The sequence below is a fragment of the Schistocerca americana genome, chromosome 9 (assembly GCF_021461395.2).
Source record: "Schistocerca americana isolate TAMUIC-IGC-003095 chromosome 9, iqSchAmer2.1, whole genome shotgun sequence".
NCBI classification, from domain to species: Eukaryota; Metazoa; Arthropoda; class Insecta; order Orthoptera; family Acrididae; genus Schistocerca; species Schistocerca americana.
In genome coordinates, this window is record NC_060127.1 from 120,976,010 (window position 1) to 120,997,887 (window position 21,878).

General features: G+C 46.1%; 1 protein-coding gene across 1 annotated transcript in view; it reads left to right on the forward strand.

The window, feature by feature from the left end:
• Nucleotides 1-303: 303 nt before the first annotated feature.
• LOC124551314 (esterase FE4-like) overlaps nucleotides 304-21,878 on the forward strand; it is a 100,963-nt gene continuing 79,388 nt past the window's right edge. Inside the window, exons 1-3 of the mRNA XM_047126324.1 lie at nucleotides 304-478; nucleotides 7,004-7,141; nucleotides 19,001-19,160. Coding sequence (XP_046982280.1) covers nucleotides 329-478; nucleotides 7,004-7,141; nucleotides 19,001-19,160 — 448 coding nt within the window. The 5' untranslated portion in view covers nucleotides 304-328. The remainder of the gene's footprint in view (nucleotides 479-7,003; nucleotides 7,142-19,000; nucleotides 19,161-21,878) is intronic.

The window sequence follows — 21,878 nt, forward strand, 5'->3', positions numbered from 1 at the left end:
TTTGGCTCTCCGCACGGACATTCCGCTGCTAGCCGCATGGCTACAGGACTCTGCGTCTAGCCGCCGGCCGTCGACCGTTGCGGAAACAATCCGCTCGTGTGGCCCCGGCCTTAGACACTACACATCACAGAACGACTCACTGCGGCGGCTTCTGCCTCGTCACTGTGAAGAGACAGAGGCGGTTTCTGCCTCGTCACTGTGAAGACGCAGAGGCTGTCGTAATCTTATTCTTCCACGGCGCCAGTCTGTTACGTAACCACCTGAAGCCGACCAGCCACAGTATAAGACGGCGCACATTTCAGCGGCGGCGGCAAACGTAGCGGCTAGCATGGCGGGCGCAGAGCAGGCGACGGTGAAGGTGCGCATCCCGCAGGGCGAGCTGCTCGGCCGCCGCCGGCGCACGGTGTGGGGGTTCCCCTACTGCTGCTTCCAGGGAATCCCCTACGCGGCGCCACCGGTCGGACCTCTGCGCTTCAAGGTGAGTCCTGCAGCAAGGTTACGCGGTTCAGCGAAATACTTGCGAGGAATGGGTACAATGATATGTACTTCATTTATCATGATCTCAGCCCAAAAACCTAGAAAACGCTACTGTGATGTGATAAAGGTCATGGAATAGCGATATACTCATATGGTGATTGCGGTAGTATCGCATGTACAAGGTATAAAAGGGCAGTGCATTGGCGGAACTGTAATTTATACTCAGGTTAATCATTTGAAAGGGTTTCAGAAGTGATTATGGTCTCACGACAGGAATAAACAGACTCTGAATGTGGAACGGTAGCTAGAACATGTTGTATGGGACATGCCATTTCGGAAATCGTTATGGAATTCAATATTCCGACGTCCACAGCGTCAAAATTGTGTCGAGAATACCACATTTCAGGCATTATTTCTCATCAAAGACAACTCAACGGCCAACAGCCTTCACTTAACGACCGAGAGCAGCGGCGTTTGCGAAGAGTTGTCAGTGCTAACAGACAAGCAACACTGAGTAAAATATCCTCAGAAATCGATGTGGGGCGTATGAAGTAAGTATGCGTTAGGACAGTGCTTCGAAATGTGGCGTTAATGGGCTGTGGCAGCACATCGTCTGCAGTGCCTCTCCTGGGTTCTTAAGCATATCGGTTGTAAAACCGTGGCTTAATCACATGAGTCCCGTTTCAGTTGGTAAGAGCCGATGGAGTGTGACACAGACCCCACAAAACCAAAAATCCAAGTTGTCAGCAAGACACCCTGCTAGCTGGTGGGCCGGCAGAAGTGGCCGTGCGGTTCTAGGTGCTGTAGTCTGGAACCGTGAGACCGCTACGGGCGCAGGTTCGAATCCTGCCTCGGGCATGGATGTGTGTGATGTCCTTAGGTTAGTTAGGTTTAACTAGTTCTAAGTTCTAGGGGACTAATGACCTCAGAAGTTGGGTCCCATAGTGCTCACAAGGAAACCTCCCCATCGCACCCCCCTCAGATTTAGTTATAAGTTGGCACAGTGGATAGGCATTGAAAAACTGACCACAGATCAATCGAGAAAACAGGAAGAAGGTGTGTGGAACTATGAAAAAATAAGTAAAATATACAATTTGAGTAGTCCATATGAAAGATACGCAACATCAAGGATAGCGTGATCTCAGGAGCGCAGTGGTCCCGTGGTTAGCGTGAGCAGCTACGGAACGCGAGGTCTTTGGTTCAAGTCCTGCCTCCAGTGAAAAGTTTAATATTTTATTTTCAGTTTATGTGACAGACTCTTATGTTTTCATCAATTTTTTTGGAGTGATTATCACATCCACAAGAAAACCTAAATCGGGCAAGGTAGAAGAGTCGTTTTACCCATTTGCCAAGTGTACAAGTTAGGTGGGTCGACAACATATTCCTGTCATGTGACGCACATGCCTTCACCAGTGTCGTATAGAATATATCAGACGTGTTTTCCTGTGGAGGAATTGGTTGACCTATGACCTTGCGATCAAATGTTTTCGGTTCCCATTGGAGAGGCACGTCCTTTCGTCTACTAATCGCACGGTTTTGCGGTGCGGTCGCAAAACACAGACACTAAACTTATTACAGTGAACAGAGATTTCAATGAACGAACGGACAGATCATAACTTTGCGAAAATAAGAAATTAAAATTTTAACTCGAGGGCAGACTTGAACCGTTGACCTTTCGTTCCACAGCTGCTCACGCTAACCACGGGACCACGGCACTCGTGAACTCAGATTATCCATGTTGCCTACCTTGCGCATAGACAACTCAGTTTGTATATTTTGCTTATTTTTTCATAGTTCCATACAACTTCTTCCTGTTTTCTCGATTGATTTGTGTTCAGTTTTTCAAGGCCTATTCACTGTGCCAACTTATAACTAAATCTGAGGGGGGTGCGATGGGGAGGTTCCCTTGTCAGAGCCATTTGTAAGCTGGTGGTGGCTCCACGATGGTTTGGGCTGTGTTTACATGGACTGGGTCCTCTCGTCCAGCTCAATCAACTGAGACTATTTATATATCAGTTGTGTGCGTTGTTAGGTAAGGTGACATTTCAATAACTGCTATGGGCAGTGCGTTTCTAGGCAGTTATGTTAGAGATCAGTTCTTATGGGTCATTAATGATAATCAGTGCAACAACATAACGCAACACAGTGATGCACGTGAGACAGTCATTCGTGATTTCAACTTTGAACTATTGACGATGTCGGATTTCCTGAAAAAAGCACATTCCGTGAGAAATAATAGGAATCTAAGTTTGATGAAAATTCCTATCTGCATTTCTGTAGACGCTCTTAGGTCAGTATAAAGCCATCGCGAAGAGGCGATTACGTTTGTCTGCATGGCAATCTTCCACAGAAGCTGTTATAATCAAGTAGTATAGATTTTTTTCCATTTTAAGCTTACTGCAAATAAGTAAAGAGTGTTTTCGCCAAATGCGGCGCTCTTATTTACGGTCAGTAACCCTATCAATAGCAACGCATTTTCCACAACGCGCATTATCAAGCGGGGCAGGGGGGCGGGTGTACTTTCTGGCTATCCTAAAAAAAAATCCATAATTGTTGGTTGTTGAATCATATTTGTATTATATTAACAGCGTACTCTTTAAAGCGATACTGATACGTAAGGAGTGTCCAAAACCTGAAAATACCTTTTAGCAATATCAATGCAGTTTCAGTAAGGTGCATTACAGACTTTTAAGCCCAGCAGAAAAAAAGTTAAGAACGCAAATTTCGTTCATTGTTAACTTTTCCTCGAAACATAATTTTAAAGAGGTTCTGATGTGTAAGTGAGTCACAGAATTCGGAAATACTGGATACGACGTTGATTAGGAAAAGTGTAATCACGTACTGACATGTAAATTTTTGAGTTAACTTTAACTGGAAGGTTTAAAACATATATACACTCTGCTAGATTAATTCTTTTTCAATATTTTTCTTCACAATTTCAAAACATAAAGTACTGCAATGTTTTCAGAAGGTGGGCATAAAGATCTCCCCCTCCCCCCCCCCTTCCACCCCCAGGTGGTATTGCGTGGGTTAGTTTACTGACGGTGTTTTTGTCTCTTCTTTATACATTCTGCAAGCAACTGCTTTTTGCTTCATTGTTAATTGCTAGTGGAGACCAAGCTCGAAAGAAAATTGACAAATGTGAATGAGAAACACATTTTCTTTCGACCTTAACCTCCGCTAACAATTAAGGAAAAAGCAGTGGTTTGCGGAACATGTAAACAAGAGATGAAAACATAGTGACCAAGTTAATGTCCACTGCAGGTGCTTTACAAATAAAAGCAAAACACGTCTGGTGCAAAATACTCTAATTATCTGCAGGAACGTTAAAATGGAAAAAGCCACTAATAATTTAAAAGGCTCATTTCACCAAAAGCACAGAGGCGGAAATACGCAAGCTAACCAAAGAATACAGCGTGGAGCTAACGGTAGAAACGTAAAATCTGGTATAGACGAAACGAAAAGTTTGATGTCCGAAAGTCGGAGATAAGAAAGTGCCAAACATGTGATATCACAAATATCTCCAGTAGGCAGCTATGGACTTCGTATCGTGATGTGGATATTGCATACAAGGTAATGCTTATCACATTGATGTATCTGTTAGTTCCTTATAACATCGTGATCTCTGTTAAAACCTGTGAATAATCTGACGTCGTTGTTAGGTGGTCCAATTAGCCACTGGAGTAATCTATAACAATTTTTTCGCTGCGCACCAGTGCAGACACCTATTTATCGTACCAAGAGTTCAAACACATTCGTTCTTTTTCTTTTGTACTGATTGATGGTGTTGGTGGCAGTAAGTGCTAACCCTCAAATTAATAAGCACTATTCTCATTACATGATATGTTATGTAATACTGGTAACTATTAGTTCCATGTGTACCACTAGACAAGATGTCTAATATACGTGATGTCCCAGGAGGAATGATCAGTATTCGGAGATTTGAGAAGATGGTCATTTGAACGAAATAACTTTATAAGGAACTATGCCCTATTCCGATTTTGAGGCTGTAATCAACTGTTAGCGAGGAACTCATATTGTATAAATAATTAAATTTTGATTTGGTTTGTTTAAACAGGATGCCAATCGCTTTTTATTAGTAAAATACCAGAAACTGAACAATTATAATCCACTTCATAAATTACAAATAATTTTCATTCTTCACACTTTCATAGAAAATAAACAAAATAATGAACTACATGGTAGCGTAATTGCTATCAAACTGTTCTCAATTAGACGTCCAAAAACCAGATTCTTAACCGATACCGACGGAGACAGACAACCTGTCTGCCTTTCGAGACTGCAGAAACCATCTCTCACATTTACAAATGATAGATTGCTAATGTCTTGACTGACATACCGCCCGTGGCAAACAACCCTTCTTCATTCAAGTACGAGCAGCCCTTAGCGGCTCGCCATCTTATTTACAACTATTTATGACGTCGCCTTTCCGGCTTAGATTTTTTTTTAATGTGACTTGTAAGTACTGCATCTCTTTCCAGTCAGTACAAACTTTAATTTTATTAATGTATTATGTACCTAATATGTTTTAGAACAGTTAGTTTAATTCTGAAGACGACGCTCATAGCAGCGTCGAAACCTGGTCAGTTTTGACTTATATTTGTGACCGAGGGCTTATTTGTTCTAATATAATTCTGACACGGTCACTGAACCTCAGCAGCTATGTTCAAAGTTTTCGAAAAATAGAGTTTTGTAGCCAAAAGAGTCGGAAATAATACTGTGTATTCGAATCAAGAATGAAACCAACCTGCTTTCAGAAAAAAATATGTTGCATTACTTACTGGACGCCCCTCGTACTTAAATTAAAAATTAATGTATTTAGAATGGTGAATACTATTGTGCTAGAGAGACTGTCAGAAAGTCTACTTTAGCTTTCGAAGTATGACTGTCGTCTGCAGTCTGTTTAGCAGTGAATAGTGATCTACGCTTAATATTTTCTTCAGCACACTAGCAATAAATACACTGGCTACGAGATGCCATCAGAACAACCGAAAAAATTGTGGATGATGCAGGCTAATGTTATAAAATATTTTCTGTGGCAAGGTCAGACAAAATACACTGACGGAAAAGAAACAAACAAGTAATGCAGAATAATCGAATTTTAGGAATATATTTGTCTAGGTAACATACTTAAGCGATTAACGTTGCAAGATCACAGCTAAAAGTAAGCACGAAGAAAGCCATTGCATATGTGAAATGCTGGTAAATTAACAACCAGTCTAAATGTTGAATGCAAACATGCAAATGTGCATGCATTGGGTGATACAGGTGCTGGATGTCAGATTGTGGGATGGAGGTCCACGCTTGTTGCACTTGGTCGGTCAGTACACGGACAGTTAATGCTGGTTGTGGATATAGTTAGAGTTGTCGTCAGATGATATCCAATATGTGTTCGATTGGAGACAGATCTGGCGATCGAACACGTCAAGGCCGCAAGTCGACGCTCTGTAGACCATGTTGAGTTACAACAGTGGTATGTGGTCGAGCGATATCCTGTTGGAAAACATTCCCCTGGAATTCTGTTCATAAACGGCAGCAAAACAGGCCTAATCACCAAACTGGTGTACAGTTTTGCAGCCAGGGTGCGTGGGTTAATCACGAGAGTGCTCCTGCTATCATACGAAATTGCACCCCACACCATAACTGCAGGTGTAGGCCTAGCACGCAGACAGGTTACTTGCAGGTGCTCACCTGGTCTCCTTCTAACCAACACAGCAATGAAGCACAAATGGCTTTCATCAGAAAACTCAGCAGACCTTCACCCTCCAATAAGCTCTCGCCTGACACTACTGAAGTCACAAAGTGCGGTAGTTTTGGGTCAGTGGAATGAACGCTAAAGGTAGTCTGGCTCGGAGCAGTCCTTGAAGTAACCAATTTGTGACAGTTGGTCGTGTCACTGTTGTGCTAACTCCTGCGCAAATTGGTGCTGCAGACGCACTACGATGCCCCAGAGCCACAATCCGAACATGACGCTCTTCTCCCTCGGTAGTACCACGTGATCGTCTGGAGCCCGGTCTTCTTGCTACCGTACCTTTCCGTGACCACGGCTGCCAGCGATCATGTATAGAGGCTACATTCGTGCCAGTCTTTCTGCAATATCGCGGAAGGAAAATCAAGCTTCTCGTAGCCCTGTTACGTGACCTCGCTCAAACTCAGTGAGCTGTTGATGATGACGCTGCCGTTGCGTTAAAGAAGTTCTTGACTAACATCAAATCACAACGTCCAATCTCGATCGATCACGACGATTACAGCGTGTATTAGAAGCAAACAAGACTCGAATTCTCATAGTGATGCAATTAGCGCCATTCTCATCCGACTGGCGCAAAATTTCAAAAGACATTTTCTGCATGTAGAAACGCAGCTACCAACTTCCGTTTATCTCCCACATATGCTTCTTGATGATGAGATTTTTTTTGTCAGTGCAATAAGAAAGTCATCACTATGTCGAAAGCAAAATGGCAGCCTACAACTCTACAATGGTTTGCGTGTACGCCGTATGTTTCAGCCACCTCAGCCGGCTGCCGGTTGGAGTGGAGTCAGAGATGCCACCAGAGAGGGCAATATGGCGCCACAGATCAACCTACTGACGGGAAAATACGATGGCGACGAGGACTGCCTCTTCATCAACGTCAGCACGCCCAAGGTACGTCTCCGTTACAGCTTCACTGAGCTATATGAAAACAGAACACTATAAGGACAATGTAACATGGAATAAAATGTTCACATCTATTAAAAGATTTGGGTTACAGCTCAGGCCCAAAAAAGCAGTTTGCGCAGGTGGGAGTAGTAAAAGTGGAAACACAAGAGAGATAAGTTTTATAGGGAACGTGTTACGGCAGGATTTCAGTTTATCATGTTGCTGGTCATCACACTCGTAGAAGAAGCAACAAATCGGCCAGATCATACTGTGACCAATAAGAACAAGGGGGGACATTCTACTTGCTTATTAGCCTTCATTGCTTCATCTGTCTAATCCACATCTACTTATACAGACCGTCTCAGATAAGGTGTTTGTCTCAGTTATTTACAAAATAATAAGTGAAAGGGATAGTTATTTAAGCAGGTATTTGTAAGAAACATTACCCTTGATTTGGTGTTAGGAACATACACTATGTGATCAAAAGTATACGGACACCTGGCTGAAAATGACTTACGAGTTCGTGGCGCCCTCCATCGCTAATGCTGGAATTCAATATGGTGTTGCCCCATCCTTAGCCTTGATGACAGCTTCCACTCTCGCAGGTATACGTTCAGTCAGGTGTTGGAAGGTTTCTTGGGAAATGGCAGCCCATTCTTCACTGAGTGCAGCACTGAGGAGAGGTATCGATGTCGGTCGGTGACCCCTGGCACGAAGTCGGCGTTCCAAAACATCCCAAAGGTGTTGTATAGGATTCAGGTCAGGACTCTGTGGAGGTCAGTCCATTACAGGGATGCTATTGCCCTGTAACCACTCCGCCGCAGGCCGTGCATTATGAACAGGTACTCAATAGTGTTGAAAGATGCAGTCGCCGTCCCCGAATTGCTCTTCAACAGTGTGAAGTAAGAAGGTGCATAAAACATCAATGTAGGCCTGTGCTGTGATAGTGCCACGCAAAACAACAAGGTGTGAAAGCCCCATCCATGAAAAACACGACCACACCATAACACCACCGCCTCCGAATTTTACTGTTGGCACTACACACCCTGGCAGATGACGTTCACCGGGCATTCGCCATACCCACACCCTGCCATCGGATCGCCACATTGTGTACCTTGATTCGTCACCCCACACAACGTTTTTCCACTGTTCAATGTTTACACGCCTTACACCAAGCCAGGCGTCGTTTGCATTTACCGGCGTGATGTGTGGCTTTGAGCAGTCGCTCGACCGTGAAATCCAAGTTTTCTCACCCCCGCGTAACTGTCATAGTACTAGCAGTGGATGCTGATGCAAAATGGCTCTGAGCACTATGGGACTCAACTGCTGAGGTCATTAGTCCCCTAGAACTTAGAACTAGTTAAACCTAACTAACCTAAAGACATCACAAACATCCATGCCCGAGGCAGGATTCGAACCTGCGACCGTAGCGGTCTTGCGGTTCCAGACTGCAGCGCCTTTAACCGCACGGCCACTTCGGCCGGCTGATGCTGATGCAGTTTGGAATTCCTGTGTGATGGTCTAGATGGATGTCTGTCTATTACACATTACGACCCTCTTCAATTGTCGGCGATCTCTGTCAGTCAGCAGACGAGGTCAGCCTGTACACTTTTGTGCTATACGTGTCCCTTCACGTTTCCACTTCACTATCAAATCGGAAATGGTGCACCTGTAGATATTTAGGAGTGTGGAAATCTCGCGTCCTGATGTATGACCCAAGTGACACCCAGTCACCTGACCCCGTTGGAAGTCTGTGAGTTCTGCGCCCCATTTTGCTCTCTCACAATGTCTAATGACTTCTGAGATCGCTGATATGGAGCACCTGGCAGTAGGTGGCAGCACAATGCACCTAATATGAAGAACGTATGTTTTTGGGGGTGTCCGGATACTTTTGATCACATAGTGTACTTTATTTAGTTACAAGTAAATTGCACAGGGCTGATGCAACTAGTTACAAACTGTTAATTATAACATTTTTTCTATCATTTATCTGACGTATTCAAGCCAAGTGTATACATGTTTACTTGAATCGAAACTCTATTAACTTTCGACTGTGAGCAAAAGAACTCTCAAATTTCAAGAGTTTACTGCAGTGTCTACCGGGGTGACCGATCGGTTCTAGGCGCTGCAGTCTGGAACCGCGCGACCGCTACGGTCGCAGGTTCGAATCCTGCTTCAGGCATGGCTGTGTGTGATGTCCTTAGGTTAGTTAGGTTTAAGTAGTACTAAGTCTAGGGGACTGATGACCTCAGATGATGTCCCATAGTGCTTAGAGCCGTTTGAACCGTTTGAAGTGTACGAGGGGTTTTCTCAATTAAAAGGTGGCAACATGTCGGTTGATGACCTCACAAACAACTTTGCTTCTCCCATTAAACGGAACTTCTCAGTCTGTAATGGTTGTTTATGCAACCAAGCATCCACGTCAGCATATGACTTGAGAGATATTTACGACTCGGATAAAAAAGAGAAACGAAAAACTTAATGTAGATAGAACACTCTGCAGCTATTTGTATCATTCCCCTACTTCCTTTTCCTAATCATGAGCCACCAGGACACTCTACGTTTGCTGGCTGTGTGCCCAAAACGATTGCGAGTAAACCAATTCACCGCTACCAATTCAGAACATGGGTCTGAATGCTCAAGTAAATTAGACTGAGCACAACGTACAGGCACCAACCATCCACCTTTAGCATTACCATGAAATTGCGACAAATCGACTAGTTCTTGTGGTTTCACGAAGATAACCCTCATATAATAATGCCCCCTAAATTTCGACTTGACTATCACCACATCAGAACAAAATGGTGTCATTCACCCTAAACAAGATACTGCGGGCTGTGGCTCGGACGTCACACTGCGCGGGTGGCTCACCCTCCGCTGCTGATTGCAACAATGTCCCCTGTCACCATTCTGTAGCGTGCTGGTCACGGTGGGGGATGACAGGCATTTAGACCTAGGCAAAACACTGATCATATTTAGGCAGAACATTTTATTGATAACAGTGCATAACATGTGCGTAGCCGGCCAGAGTGGCCGTGTGGTTATAGGCGCTACAGTCTGGAGCCGAGCGGCCGCTCCGGTCGCAGGTTCGAATCCTGCCTCGGGCATGGATGTGTGTGATGTCCTTAGGTTAGTTAGGTTTAATCAGTTCTAAGTTCTAGGCGACTGATGACCACAGAAGTTAAGTCGCATAGTGCTCAGAGCCATTTGAACCATTTTGAACCATGTGCGTAGCTCGTGATCTAGTGGCTAGCGTTGTTGCCTCTGGATGACAGGGTCGCGGGTTCGATTCCCAGCCTGGTTGGGGATTTTCTCTGCCTGAGTACTGGGTGTTTGCGTTGTGCTCATCATTTCATCCCCATCATCATTCTCGAAAATAGCTAGATTGGACTGTGAAAAAAACGACTGTGTAAGAATTGGGACTTTCTACCGTCGCTGATGACCACACAGTTGAGCGCCGCACAAATCAAACATCAACTTCAGTGCAAAACATAATGAGGAGAGCACGCCTCTCTGTTGTTCCTGTCTGTGGATGATGAATGGCCAGTGGCTTCCTCCCTGGTTGCTCAGACGGTGCTCTGCATTGCTGATGGAAGGCGCGTGGTCAGCCTTCATATGCCACGCCCATTGACGCTAATTTCCTCGCTGACGTCTAGCTCACTTCCTCTCGCCCCACTTGCATCACTGCAGCAGCCCTCCAACCGAAGTTGGGTGGCGGCTGTCCCACTAGTGACTCAGCACTGGAGGCTCACATTTATAGTAGTAGAGCTCTCTCCCCCCCCTCCCCCCCCCCCCCCCCCTGGGGTACAGATGGCCGTGCCTGCGGCTGGCGAGGAGGGTGGAGGAGGCGGGAATGGGGTGGGTGGAGCGTACTCTATCTCTGTTCAGACACTCCAACCACGTCATACGACTTGAACGGTGCTGGTTGCGCTCTCGCGTTGCCGCTAACGCCGGAAACCCTGCCGCACTTACAAGGGGAGGCCGCCAATTGTGAATTTCAGATTCGATTCATACTGCGCATAATAAAAGCTCATGGCAAGAGGTGTAATGTGGCAAAGCACCAAGATGCACTTCTCAGCCGTTGTCGAGAAAATCGACAGTTAAAAGAAACCGTTGCCGTGAAATACTCTCTACGATTAATAACGTTCTACAGCGTCGTGGTGCAGCGGTAAGCGCTCGGGTTCGTAATCCTAAGGTCGCCGGATCGAATCTCGCGCCATGTAACCTTTTTTTTAGTATTTGTTTTTTGTAATTCAAATATATATATATATATAATTCCCGTCAATCAGTTACAACAATTCTGCATATAATAAGTTGTTGAAAGTCGTTTGTCGTGGAAAATCTGGCGACTTCGAACGTCATTATGTTTTCCGTAAACAAAGTTGTATTTCACAAATGTTATTAATTGTCTTCTTAATGTGAATAGACACCCCACGAACACAAATTTGCTGTGGCAGGTATGAAATATAAATTTCGTTACTCGCTCGTTACACTTGAAGAACAGACGTTGAATGGGCCGAAACGAGCCGCCGCATAACCAGCGTAGTTCCCTGCTAACTTCGAAAGAAAGTAGATGTGGTCCCTAGCGCAACTTATAATATCGTCGAAAATCAGTGCGGACGGGAGAGCTTTGGTACACCCTGTTAAACAAACGGAAAAATGGAGGCGGTACAATTGGAGAGCCGTCCGCCTTCACCAACATGCATAAGCAATTCATTAATAGTATATACATATACATATATATATATATATATATATATATATATATATATATATATATATTTGAATTACAAAAAACTAATTATAAAAATATTGCATGGCGCGAGATTCGATCCGGCGATTTTAGGATTACGAACCCGAGCGCTTACCGCTGCACCACGACGCTGTAGAAAGTTATTATTCGTAGAGAGTATTTCACCGCAACGGTTTCATTTAACTGTCGATTTTCTCGACAATGGCTGAGAAGTGCATCTTGGTGTTTTGCCACATTACACCTCTGGCCATGAGCTTTTATTATGCGCAGTATGAATCGAATCTGAATTTCGCAATTGGCGGCCTCCCCTTGTTAGTTGGTATCCTCGGTTTCTGTTGATAGTTTCTCGTGAATCTGTATTTCAATGGATTCCTTCATGACTCGTTGCATGAAATAGAACAGATAATTGTCTCCCTTTTCTGGGCATGCTAATATAGACGAAGGCAGATGGTTCACTAAGCCATGCTGTATATCGGAAGGAGACCAATACCGAGTTGTACCTGCATGCAATAAGCTGCCACCACCCAGCGCTGTGCTGTCCGCTCTGGTACAAAGGCAGGGCGTCACCTGTGATAAAGAAAGTCTCTCAGTCGACCTGCAACACCTCAAAATAGTGTTCCGTAAACACAGGTTAGTGGGCATTCAAGAAGAGAAAAGATGCAGCAAACTTGCAGGAGGAGGAAGAAGATAAGAGACTTGTTTTCCTTTCTTACTTGGGACCACTCTCAGATAAAACTGTGCGAAGGTACTTGAATAGTTAATCACTAAAAACGTCTTTCAACCACCGCCGAAGACGAAAGAGATCCACTAAAAATCAACGTACGGCGAATATACAGCATCGCCTGCAAATGCGGCCAAGAATACAATGGGCCCAAGAGTACAACGGGCAAATAGAGCGCTGTATTTGGAAAAGCTGCGAGGTGCACATCAGGCATGTGTCGCTGGGACAGACAGCAAAATCAGAGGATGGCATCAAGGAGGTCTACACCTTTCATCTTCGGAACACCGAGGTGATTGCAAGGCCACTGCTATAGGGGAAGAGTCACAGGAAACCATAGATGGCTTTAAGCACTATGGGACTTAATATCTGAGGTCATCAGTCCCCTATAACTTAGAACTACTTAAACCTAACTAACCTAAGGACACCACCCACATCCATGCCAAAGGCAGGATTCGAACCTGCGACCGTAGCAGCAGTGCGGTACCGTGGCGAATCATGAAGCAGCCCGCAGAAAACTGACACAAGTGCAGGAAGTGAGCAAACTGCGGAGTAGTGACTAGAAGTTCCTCGTGCACGTTGGGGCACTTCACGCCTCTTTCCCAGTGACAAAAAATTTAAATTACCGTTTTTTGCCTTAGGTCATTTTTCTTGTGACGTGCGATGTATGGATTTAGCAAGTAGCTAATTTTACACCACTGGGCATTATTAAGCTACATAATATGCTTTTTATGTACCTTTTGCTTCGTCCACCATACTGTATGTTGCTTCTCAGATGGCAGAAGTCCTTCACTTCATCTACATCGTGGTCTCGAATTTCAGTGTGACGTTTATCGCTAATCCCATTATCGCTAACATATAAAATAATAATCCACGTTAATTTAGCATTTCATCAGTTTACGCTCCATCCATAGTCTGTGCCCATTCGACTGTTCATTTGGTTCTACTGGTACTGCAGTTCTTCACCGCGGACGGCAATGTGATCTGTGAACCTTATCACAGATGCCCTTTCGCTCTGAACTTTATTCTCACTCCTGAACCTTTCTTTTGTTTCCGTCATTGGATACTCAACTAAAAAGAAATTGTGCAGGAGCCAATGTCGCCTCCATTCCCTATCCAACAGAGACGCCGATGAAAAAACGCAGTTTCAAAACGACGGACGTGAATTATGAACAGACTGCGACCTCTAGAACCGAGCACTAGATCTGCAATTGAATGAAATAGTAGTCACAATGTGTACTTTGTTATGTGACGAGAAAATATCTCTTGAAGAACAGATTTCATGTGTTCCTGAGAGGTATTTCTGCATAATTTCCCTTTGCTGACAGCTCAAAACGATTAGGATACTTTCATCTCGAGAGAGTGTTTTGCCTTTTGGCAGGTTCCTGACGCCATTGCTGCCTCCGCCTCATCCTTTCCATGTCAGCATTAAATAGAATTCCTTTTTCTTGGAGGATATACCCTGTCAAGATGGTATCTGTTATTTCGGACACGTCCGAAAGAGCAGATACCATTGGTGATCTTGCAGCTCTCGAACAATGGAACTACAATGAAATCCAGACCATTAGCTGCTTACAGGCGTGGACAGTAAGTTGGAACTGTGGGTCTCACGGGGAGCACACCAGATATAGATCCCTGCAGTCGCCGTGTCCTCTGTGTCCTCGGTGGCTCAGTCGGATAGTGTGTCTGTCATGTAAGCAGGAGATCCTGGGTTCGAGTCCCTGTGGGGGCACACGTATTCAACTACTCCCGTTGATATTTATCAACGCCTGTAAGCAGCTAATTGTAATTTCATGTCAAATCTTTTGTCACTTCTTAACCAGACTCACGAGATTTCTTTGTTCCTCCTTTACACTTCCCACTACTTCACAGATCTTCACTTTGTTCACCCATTTTACACTCATGTTCAGAGGAAACAGAACACCTTGAACTAGAGGACGTTCATATTCACATGACATGTACATTAGTATGCTCTACAGAAATGATTAGCTTTGAACCATGACGGCCCATTGGTTCAAGGTCAGCATCGATATCGTGGCGTAACACCACCTGCCGGCAAAACGTGCCTGCAGCTCTCGTTGTCGTTATAAACCGAAGGTAGTGGATCAGTGTGACTTGAGCAGAGTTGCAGGATGCCTCGCAGGCGTATGCACGAACCGTACCGTCAAGTCAGTGAGCTTGAAAGAGGGCGCATTATTGGCGTGAGAGAATGTGACGCGTCCAACCGGGAAACTGCTGCTCGTATGGGACGGAGTGTTTCGGCAGTGCAACTGGGGTGTTCAGAATGGTTCTGCGAAGGCCGATAAGATGGGTCAAGTCGCACCACCCAGACCACCCTCTAGAATATCGACACCTCAGCCGAACGGCACTACAGGACAGATCTGCCTCTTCCTCGGCTCTGGCGCAACGGTGGAGCAGTGTAACACATCATACACTATCAAGGGTGGACGGTCCATCGTGGCAAATTACGGCACAGATTACGTGGGCGTTGTCGACATCTCTGCCTACCTTTGCGAATGTGCAGAAACCTGTTAGACAGCAATCGTGTATGAAACAATGTCAGGAACGGCATCAGAGTTTTGAGACGAATCTAGGTTCTGTTTGTTCGAAAATGATGGTCGCATTTTGGTTCGCCACAGACAGAGGGAGCGGCATCACAGTATTGCACAACACATACAGCGCCAACTCAAGGCCTTATTGTGTGAGGTGCTGTTGGGTACAACCACAAATCACAGTTGGTGCGTGTCCAGGGCACTCTACCAGCGTGACGTACATGAATGACATCCTGTGACCTGTAGCCATACCCTTTCGGCACCACACCTCAGACACCACTTTTTAGAAAGGCAATGCACGACCACATGTTGCTGCACGAACACGTCCCTTCTTGGTGTCACAGTATGTCAGTCTTTTGCCCTGGCCCGCCAGATCACCAGACTTGTAGCCAATCGAAAACGTCTGAGATAGGGTGAAACGCCGTTTGCAGTGAAGTGACCCAATGCTAACCACCACAGATGAACTATGTCTGAGATAGGGTGAAACGCCGTTTGCAGTGAAGTGACCCAATGCTAACCACCACAGATGAACTTGGGAACTGGGTGAATGCAGCATGGATGGCTATACCACACGACGCCATTCCCGCCTATAAGGCGTCGATGCCATCCCGCATGTAACAAGTTATCACGACCTATGTTGGATCCTGTGCGTACTAGGCAACAGGACACATGCTAAACCGAGGTGCCTGAAATGCTAATAATTGCTGTAGGACATAGTAATGTACATGTCCTGTGAATATGAACGTGTTACGTCTAGTCGTTCAGGGTGCCCTGTTTTTTCTGAACATGAGTATATTTTATTCATTCTAGTCCGCCCCCACTCCCGGCCCTCGCAGCGGCATGCCCTGGCACAGCCGCGTGGGCCCGCGAGTATGGGCGCAAGATGGGTTGGACACCCGCCGCGGCCCATGGGTGGCATGTGACGTCGGTGCAGACGTCGAAAGGGTTGGAGCGCTCCCATCATAATCAGCTCCGCGCGCGTGACGCCACGGGACTTGTGCCGCTGCTTCTTTCCCTACCTCCTTCAGGTACGGACATGGTTCTCGAGTCACCGCTCCTGCCCCTGGTTGCCGTCTCCCTGAGGGCCTGCCATCGGCCCTCTCCGCCTCTGGGTGGATCGGCGGCTCCCTCTATCGCCGTGGACTCTGAATCGGCTGTCATGGATACCTCGGGCGTCCCTTCCTCCCCCCCCCCCCCCCCCCCCCCCCCCCCCACTGGCGGTTGATGAGCCCAGCTCCTCTTCCCACTGCCGCCCGCCTCGGCACCGTCCGGGGCGTTTCCGCCCCTACGCCCAAGTTTCAGGGGGGAGTCATCTGATACCGCGCGCCACGGAATTTGAATCCCCGCCAGACATCATGGACGTCGAAGACCCCTAGAGGTCTCTGCACCATCGCGCCATAAGCTGTGGCGACGCACGCCTCCTGGTCCGCATTTAGCGTGAGGGCGCCACAGTGGAACACGTGGTTGCAGTGGCCAATAGCGGCGTCCCTGACAGAGTACTTAAGGGCCTGCCTCTCGCTCAGCCAGTTAGTCTAACTTTGCGTACGTCTCTGGTCATATCGCGTCGCCTAATAGTATTTACTTTCGTGTTTTGTTTACGAGTGGACGTGGTTGTCTAGTGACGTTTTCTTGACTCTGTTGTCTCGCTCTTGTCGTTGTCGTAAGGTTCTTCGTTGGTCGTGTCCGTCCTCTCCGTTGTTTTGTTCGCAGGCCGCTACGTGGGTCCCACCGCGTTTTCCGTTACTTCAACCTCGCGACCCGGTCGCCGTTACAACACCAGTGACGGCCATGTGTTGGTTAGAAGGGGGCCAGTTGAGGGCCTGGAACCAACCTGTCAGCGTGATAGACACCTGGAGTTATGGTCTGGGGTGCGATTTCTTACGACAGCAGGAGCGCCCAATGCATATCACCGTGATGGAAAATCTGCGTCAGCCTTATGATTGGACATGTTTCACTGCCATTCATGAACAGCATTCCGGGGAATGTTCTACAACATGATAACACTAGCCCACATACCGCTGTTGTAACCCAACAGTCCCTACAGGGAGTGACATGTTGCATTCGCCTAATCGATAGGCAGATCTGTCTCCAATCGAGCACATATGGGACATCATGAGATGACAACTCACGCATCATCCGCAAACGGCATTAACCTTCCCTGTGTTTAGGGTCATATGAATACACCGTTTGTAGCGCATTAATCTTAGTACTATATATGTCTGACTAGTAACATAAATGAAGATGTGAGAATGATACATGTTTTCCTGTTTGTTATTCTACGATACGTTCAAAAAAGGGTTCAAATGGCTCTGAGCACTATGGGACTTAACTGCTGTGGTCATCAGTCCCCTAGAACTTAGAACTACTTAAACCTAACTAACCTAAGGACATCACGCACATCCATGCCCGAGGCAGGATTCGAACCTGCGACCGTAGCGGTCGCGCGGTTCCAGACTGTAGCGCCTAGAACCGCTCGGCCACTCTGGCCGGCTCTACGATACGTAAAACAAGTATGGAACTCTATCCCATAAACTGACGTCTAGCACCTCTACAACGTAATACATGATCATCTCCATGCTTGTATTCAACATTCGGACTGTTACACCAGATACGAATCTACCAGCATTTCACATTTACAATGGCTTATCTCGTGGCTTATGATCTTGCAATGTTAATCACTTAAATATATTACCTAGACAAAGGTTTTCCCGAAATTTCATTAGCGTATATTAATTATTTTTTGGTGCAGCGATTTTTTTTCGGTCAATGTATAAGTTTGGTGTCTGTTCTGTCGGGCATCTCGGACAGAATAGATACCAAACGTATATGTAGTAATCTCTGTGAGCACATACGAATCATGGTAATGTCAGTGCGGATGCACACCTCGTCCTAACTTTTGTGCCGGCTGGATTGGCCGTGCGATTCTAGGTGCTGCAGTCTGGAGCCGAGCGACCGCTACGGTCGCAAGTTCGAATCCTGCCTCGGGCATGGACGTGTGTGATGTCCTTAGGTTAGTTAGGTTTACTTAGTGCCGGCCGCGGTGGTCTAGCGGTTCTAGGCGCTCAGTCATGAACCGCGCGACTGCTACGGTCGCAGGTCCGAATCCTGCCTCGGGCATGGATGTGTGTGATGTCCTTAGGTTAGTTAGGTTTAAGTAGTTCTAAGTTCTAGGGGACTTATGACCACAGATGTTGAGTCCCATAGTGCTCAGAGCCATTTGAACCATTTTTGTTTACTTAATTCTAAGTTCAAGGCGACTGATGACCTCAGAAGTTAAGTCGCATAGTGCTCAGAGCTATTTGAACCATTTTGAACCCACCTTTTGGGGGATTCAGTCAAAAGCTACTAGGAAAGGGGATGATGGATAGCGGACGCTACTAGCGAGTCACAAGTTGAAAATTTGGATTGGGTGGGTAGTGTGTCCAGATAGCCGATGGAGTTAAGGCGACCACTTGCATAAAGAGGGAAATCTGGGTTCGAGATCTGGTCCCGTACCAATTTTCATTTGTCATATGCGGCCAATGTCTTCGTCTCTCCTAAAAACTCAATCTTAATTGCTTTTTACTGCTCCAGTTATCACCATGCGTCCAAAAAACCTGTATTATCCAATCCTCCTCATTTTGTACCTTGTGTTATTTTCGCTTTCATATCTTCGTTATCATGTAATTTCATCGTGTTAGTTTTCTTTGTGTTGATTTTCATTGTGTACATTTGCAATCTATCCTCAAGTCTGGATTCGGTACTCTTGCAACCCATCATCAAGTCCGGATAGTGTTCTTTAAACAGAGATACTGTTTTATCTCCAAGTAGAACTGTCTGCTACGTTCTGCTTTGTCCCCCAGCTGCCGTCAGAGAGCTCTGGTGGTCTGCTGCCGGTGATGTTCATGGTCCACGGAGGAGGGCTGGCCATTTTGTCGGGCAATGAGGACTTCGCTCGTCCCGACTTACTCGTAGACAAGGGTGTCGTCTATGTGTCCTTCAACTACCGCCTTGGAGTACTGGGTGAGTATATAAGAACGTCATCCAACTCATTCAAGTTAACGTGAGCTGGTGGCATTGTGAGAATAAAGAACTATAGACGAGATTTCGATTTTAAAACTTTCCTTGCATACTGATTGTTCCAAGAAATTTTGGGCGAACTGTTAGGTGCCAGCAATTTGCTGCCAGGCTTAGGGTCTTGCGGCCACCTTCAGACGACTAAATCCTGAAGTGCCCTATTTAAGAACATACATTGCGCAGCCAGCTACGGTCGCAGGTTCGAATCCTGCCTCGGGCTTTTCTTAGATTAGTTAGGTTTAAGTAGTTCTAAGTTCTAAGGGACTGATGACCTCAGAAGTTAAGTATCATAGTGCTCCGATTTGAACCATTTTTTTGTGCAGCCAGGAGTCACTGAAAATGGGTTCCTTGACTGGATGTGTTTTGCTGCAAGTTTGTGTTCTGCTGAGAGCGTTCACCACGGTGAAAACCCACCCCATCGATGTCAGATCTGAAACGCACGCTAAATCACGGAGGGCTAACAGGTAATTAGGGCTGTGGAAAGGGCCAAGGGAGTTGTGGTCGGATTCAGTTCACAGTTGTAATTTATTATGATTTAGTTCACAAATACACATTTCTAAGAATTAAATTTGCTTCGCGGCTGAAGGCCAAATCGTGGGAGAGCGAGTCGTGCACGGCTCAAGATCGATCGTCTTGATACAGCAGAAGGACACCGGCTACCCAGAGCTCCAAGTTTTTCTGTGACACGATTCCATGCATTAACTTCAAAGCAGCATCCGGATTATCCTCAGATGGTCGTGTTTCCACTTATTCCGTGGTAATGGAGTTCCAAATGTTTGAAGTATTAGCCGCAGGTGTTGCACGATTGTATTTCATCGCATTACGAGCAGAAATGCAGTGATTCAGAGGGCTGAGAGGAGACATCTCTGTCCGTAGTCGAGATAGCTGTTGGGGACCTTTGAAGCGCTTCGACGCTAGTGGAACATTATTAGAGTTCATTCACTTATCCGCAATGTTTATAAGTTGTCATTCTTTCGCTCCAGCCTCGGCTGTTGCTCATTTGGCTCCATGCTGGATTCTGGTTGAGATTCGTGGAGTCAGCTCAGTGGTTGAACTCCCAGGAGAAGGTGTCAGCGATTCTGGAGCCGCGGTGGGTTGCCGGCGAGCAGTGGCGGCCATTGTCCAGCGTGAAATGATCTCGCACTGGCTTCCGGAGTGTCCTCGATCCCACTCCAAATTCTACGATAACCCTCGATGACCCACCCACAATGTGTGATCGGTTGATCTCCTCCCCGCCACTGGTAAGTTTCAGCACCCAAAGGCTCCTGGGTGTTGAACGTCTACTCCAAGAAGCCTTTTTGCTGGCAGCAGTGTGCAGTGCGGTGTTGTCGGGAGACAGTCAGTTCCTCCATCACCAGAGGAGGAGCATGAAGCTCATCAGGTCAAGGCCATCATCTTGACCATATCTTTGGCTAGTTCACAGACAGTGCTGGAGAATCTAGGACTGTAATCATGGAATCAAGTTCTGTTTCGGTGAATACCATCGATCCCAACGTTCAACTCATGATCGGAAAGGCTTGGTTCATAATGAACATGTGGGTCCTCGTTGTTCTGCTTTATTTATTTAGCAGATTCTTAACTGCCACGTCAGTTCCTCGTTATGTGCTCTTGTAAAAGAGATAGAGTTTCTTGCAAATTGTCTTACGAGCTAACGAATACACTTGTCTCACTTCCTTTGATTTACGTCATAGTCTCCTTTCTGCCAAATGTGTATCCTCACTTCTCAGACTGTTTCATGATGTGTATACAACCTGACCCACTGGCGACATACTGGCTCCCTTCCTGCTTCTGCCTCTCTGTGGCATGACTTCAGTTTGCCTCTGTCAGTGCGAGTGAGTTTTAATACTTTTTTTCTAATTTCTACTCCTCGCTATTCTGTGCAGTAACGGCACTCTCTCATGGTGTATTTGCTGGGTTGGCAGAGGCGAGTATGCTGTTCGTCACATAAAATGTGCTAATGAAAAGTGCAGATACACTACTGGCCATTAAAATTACTACACCACGAAGACGACGTGCTACAGACGCGAAATTTAACCGACAGGAAGAAGATGCTGTGATATGCAAATGATTAGCTTTTCAGAATATTCACACAAGGTTGGCGCCGGTGGCGACACCTACAACGTGCAGACAAGAGGAAAATTTCCAACCGATTTCTCATACACAAACAGCAGTGGACCGACGTTGCCTGGCGAAACGTTCTTGTGATGTTTCGTGTAAGGAGGAGAAATGCGTACCATCACGTTTCCGACTTTGATAAATGTCGGATTGTAGCCTATCGCGATTGCGGTTTATCGTATCGCGACATTGCTGCTCGCGTTGGTCGAGATCCAATGACTGTTAGCAGAATATGGAATCGGTGGATTCGGGAGGGTAAAACGGAACGCCGTGCTGGATCACAACGGCCTCGTATCACTAGCTGTCGAGATGAGAGGCATCTTATCCGGATGGCTGTAACGGATCGTGCAGCCACGTCTCGAATCCTGAGTCAACAGATGGGGACGTTTGCAAGACAACAACCATCTCCACCAACAGTTCGATGACGTTTGCAGCAGCATGGACTATCAGCTTGGAGACCATGGCTGCGGTTACCCTTGACGCTGCATCACAGACAGGAGCGCCTGCGATGATGTACTCAACACCGAACCTGGGTGCACGAATGGCAAA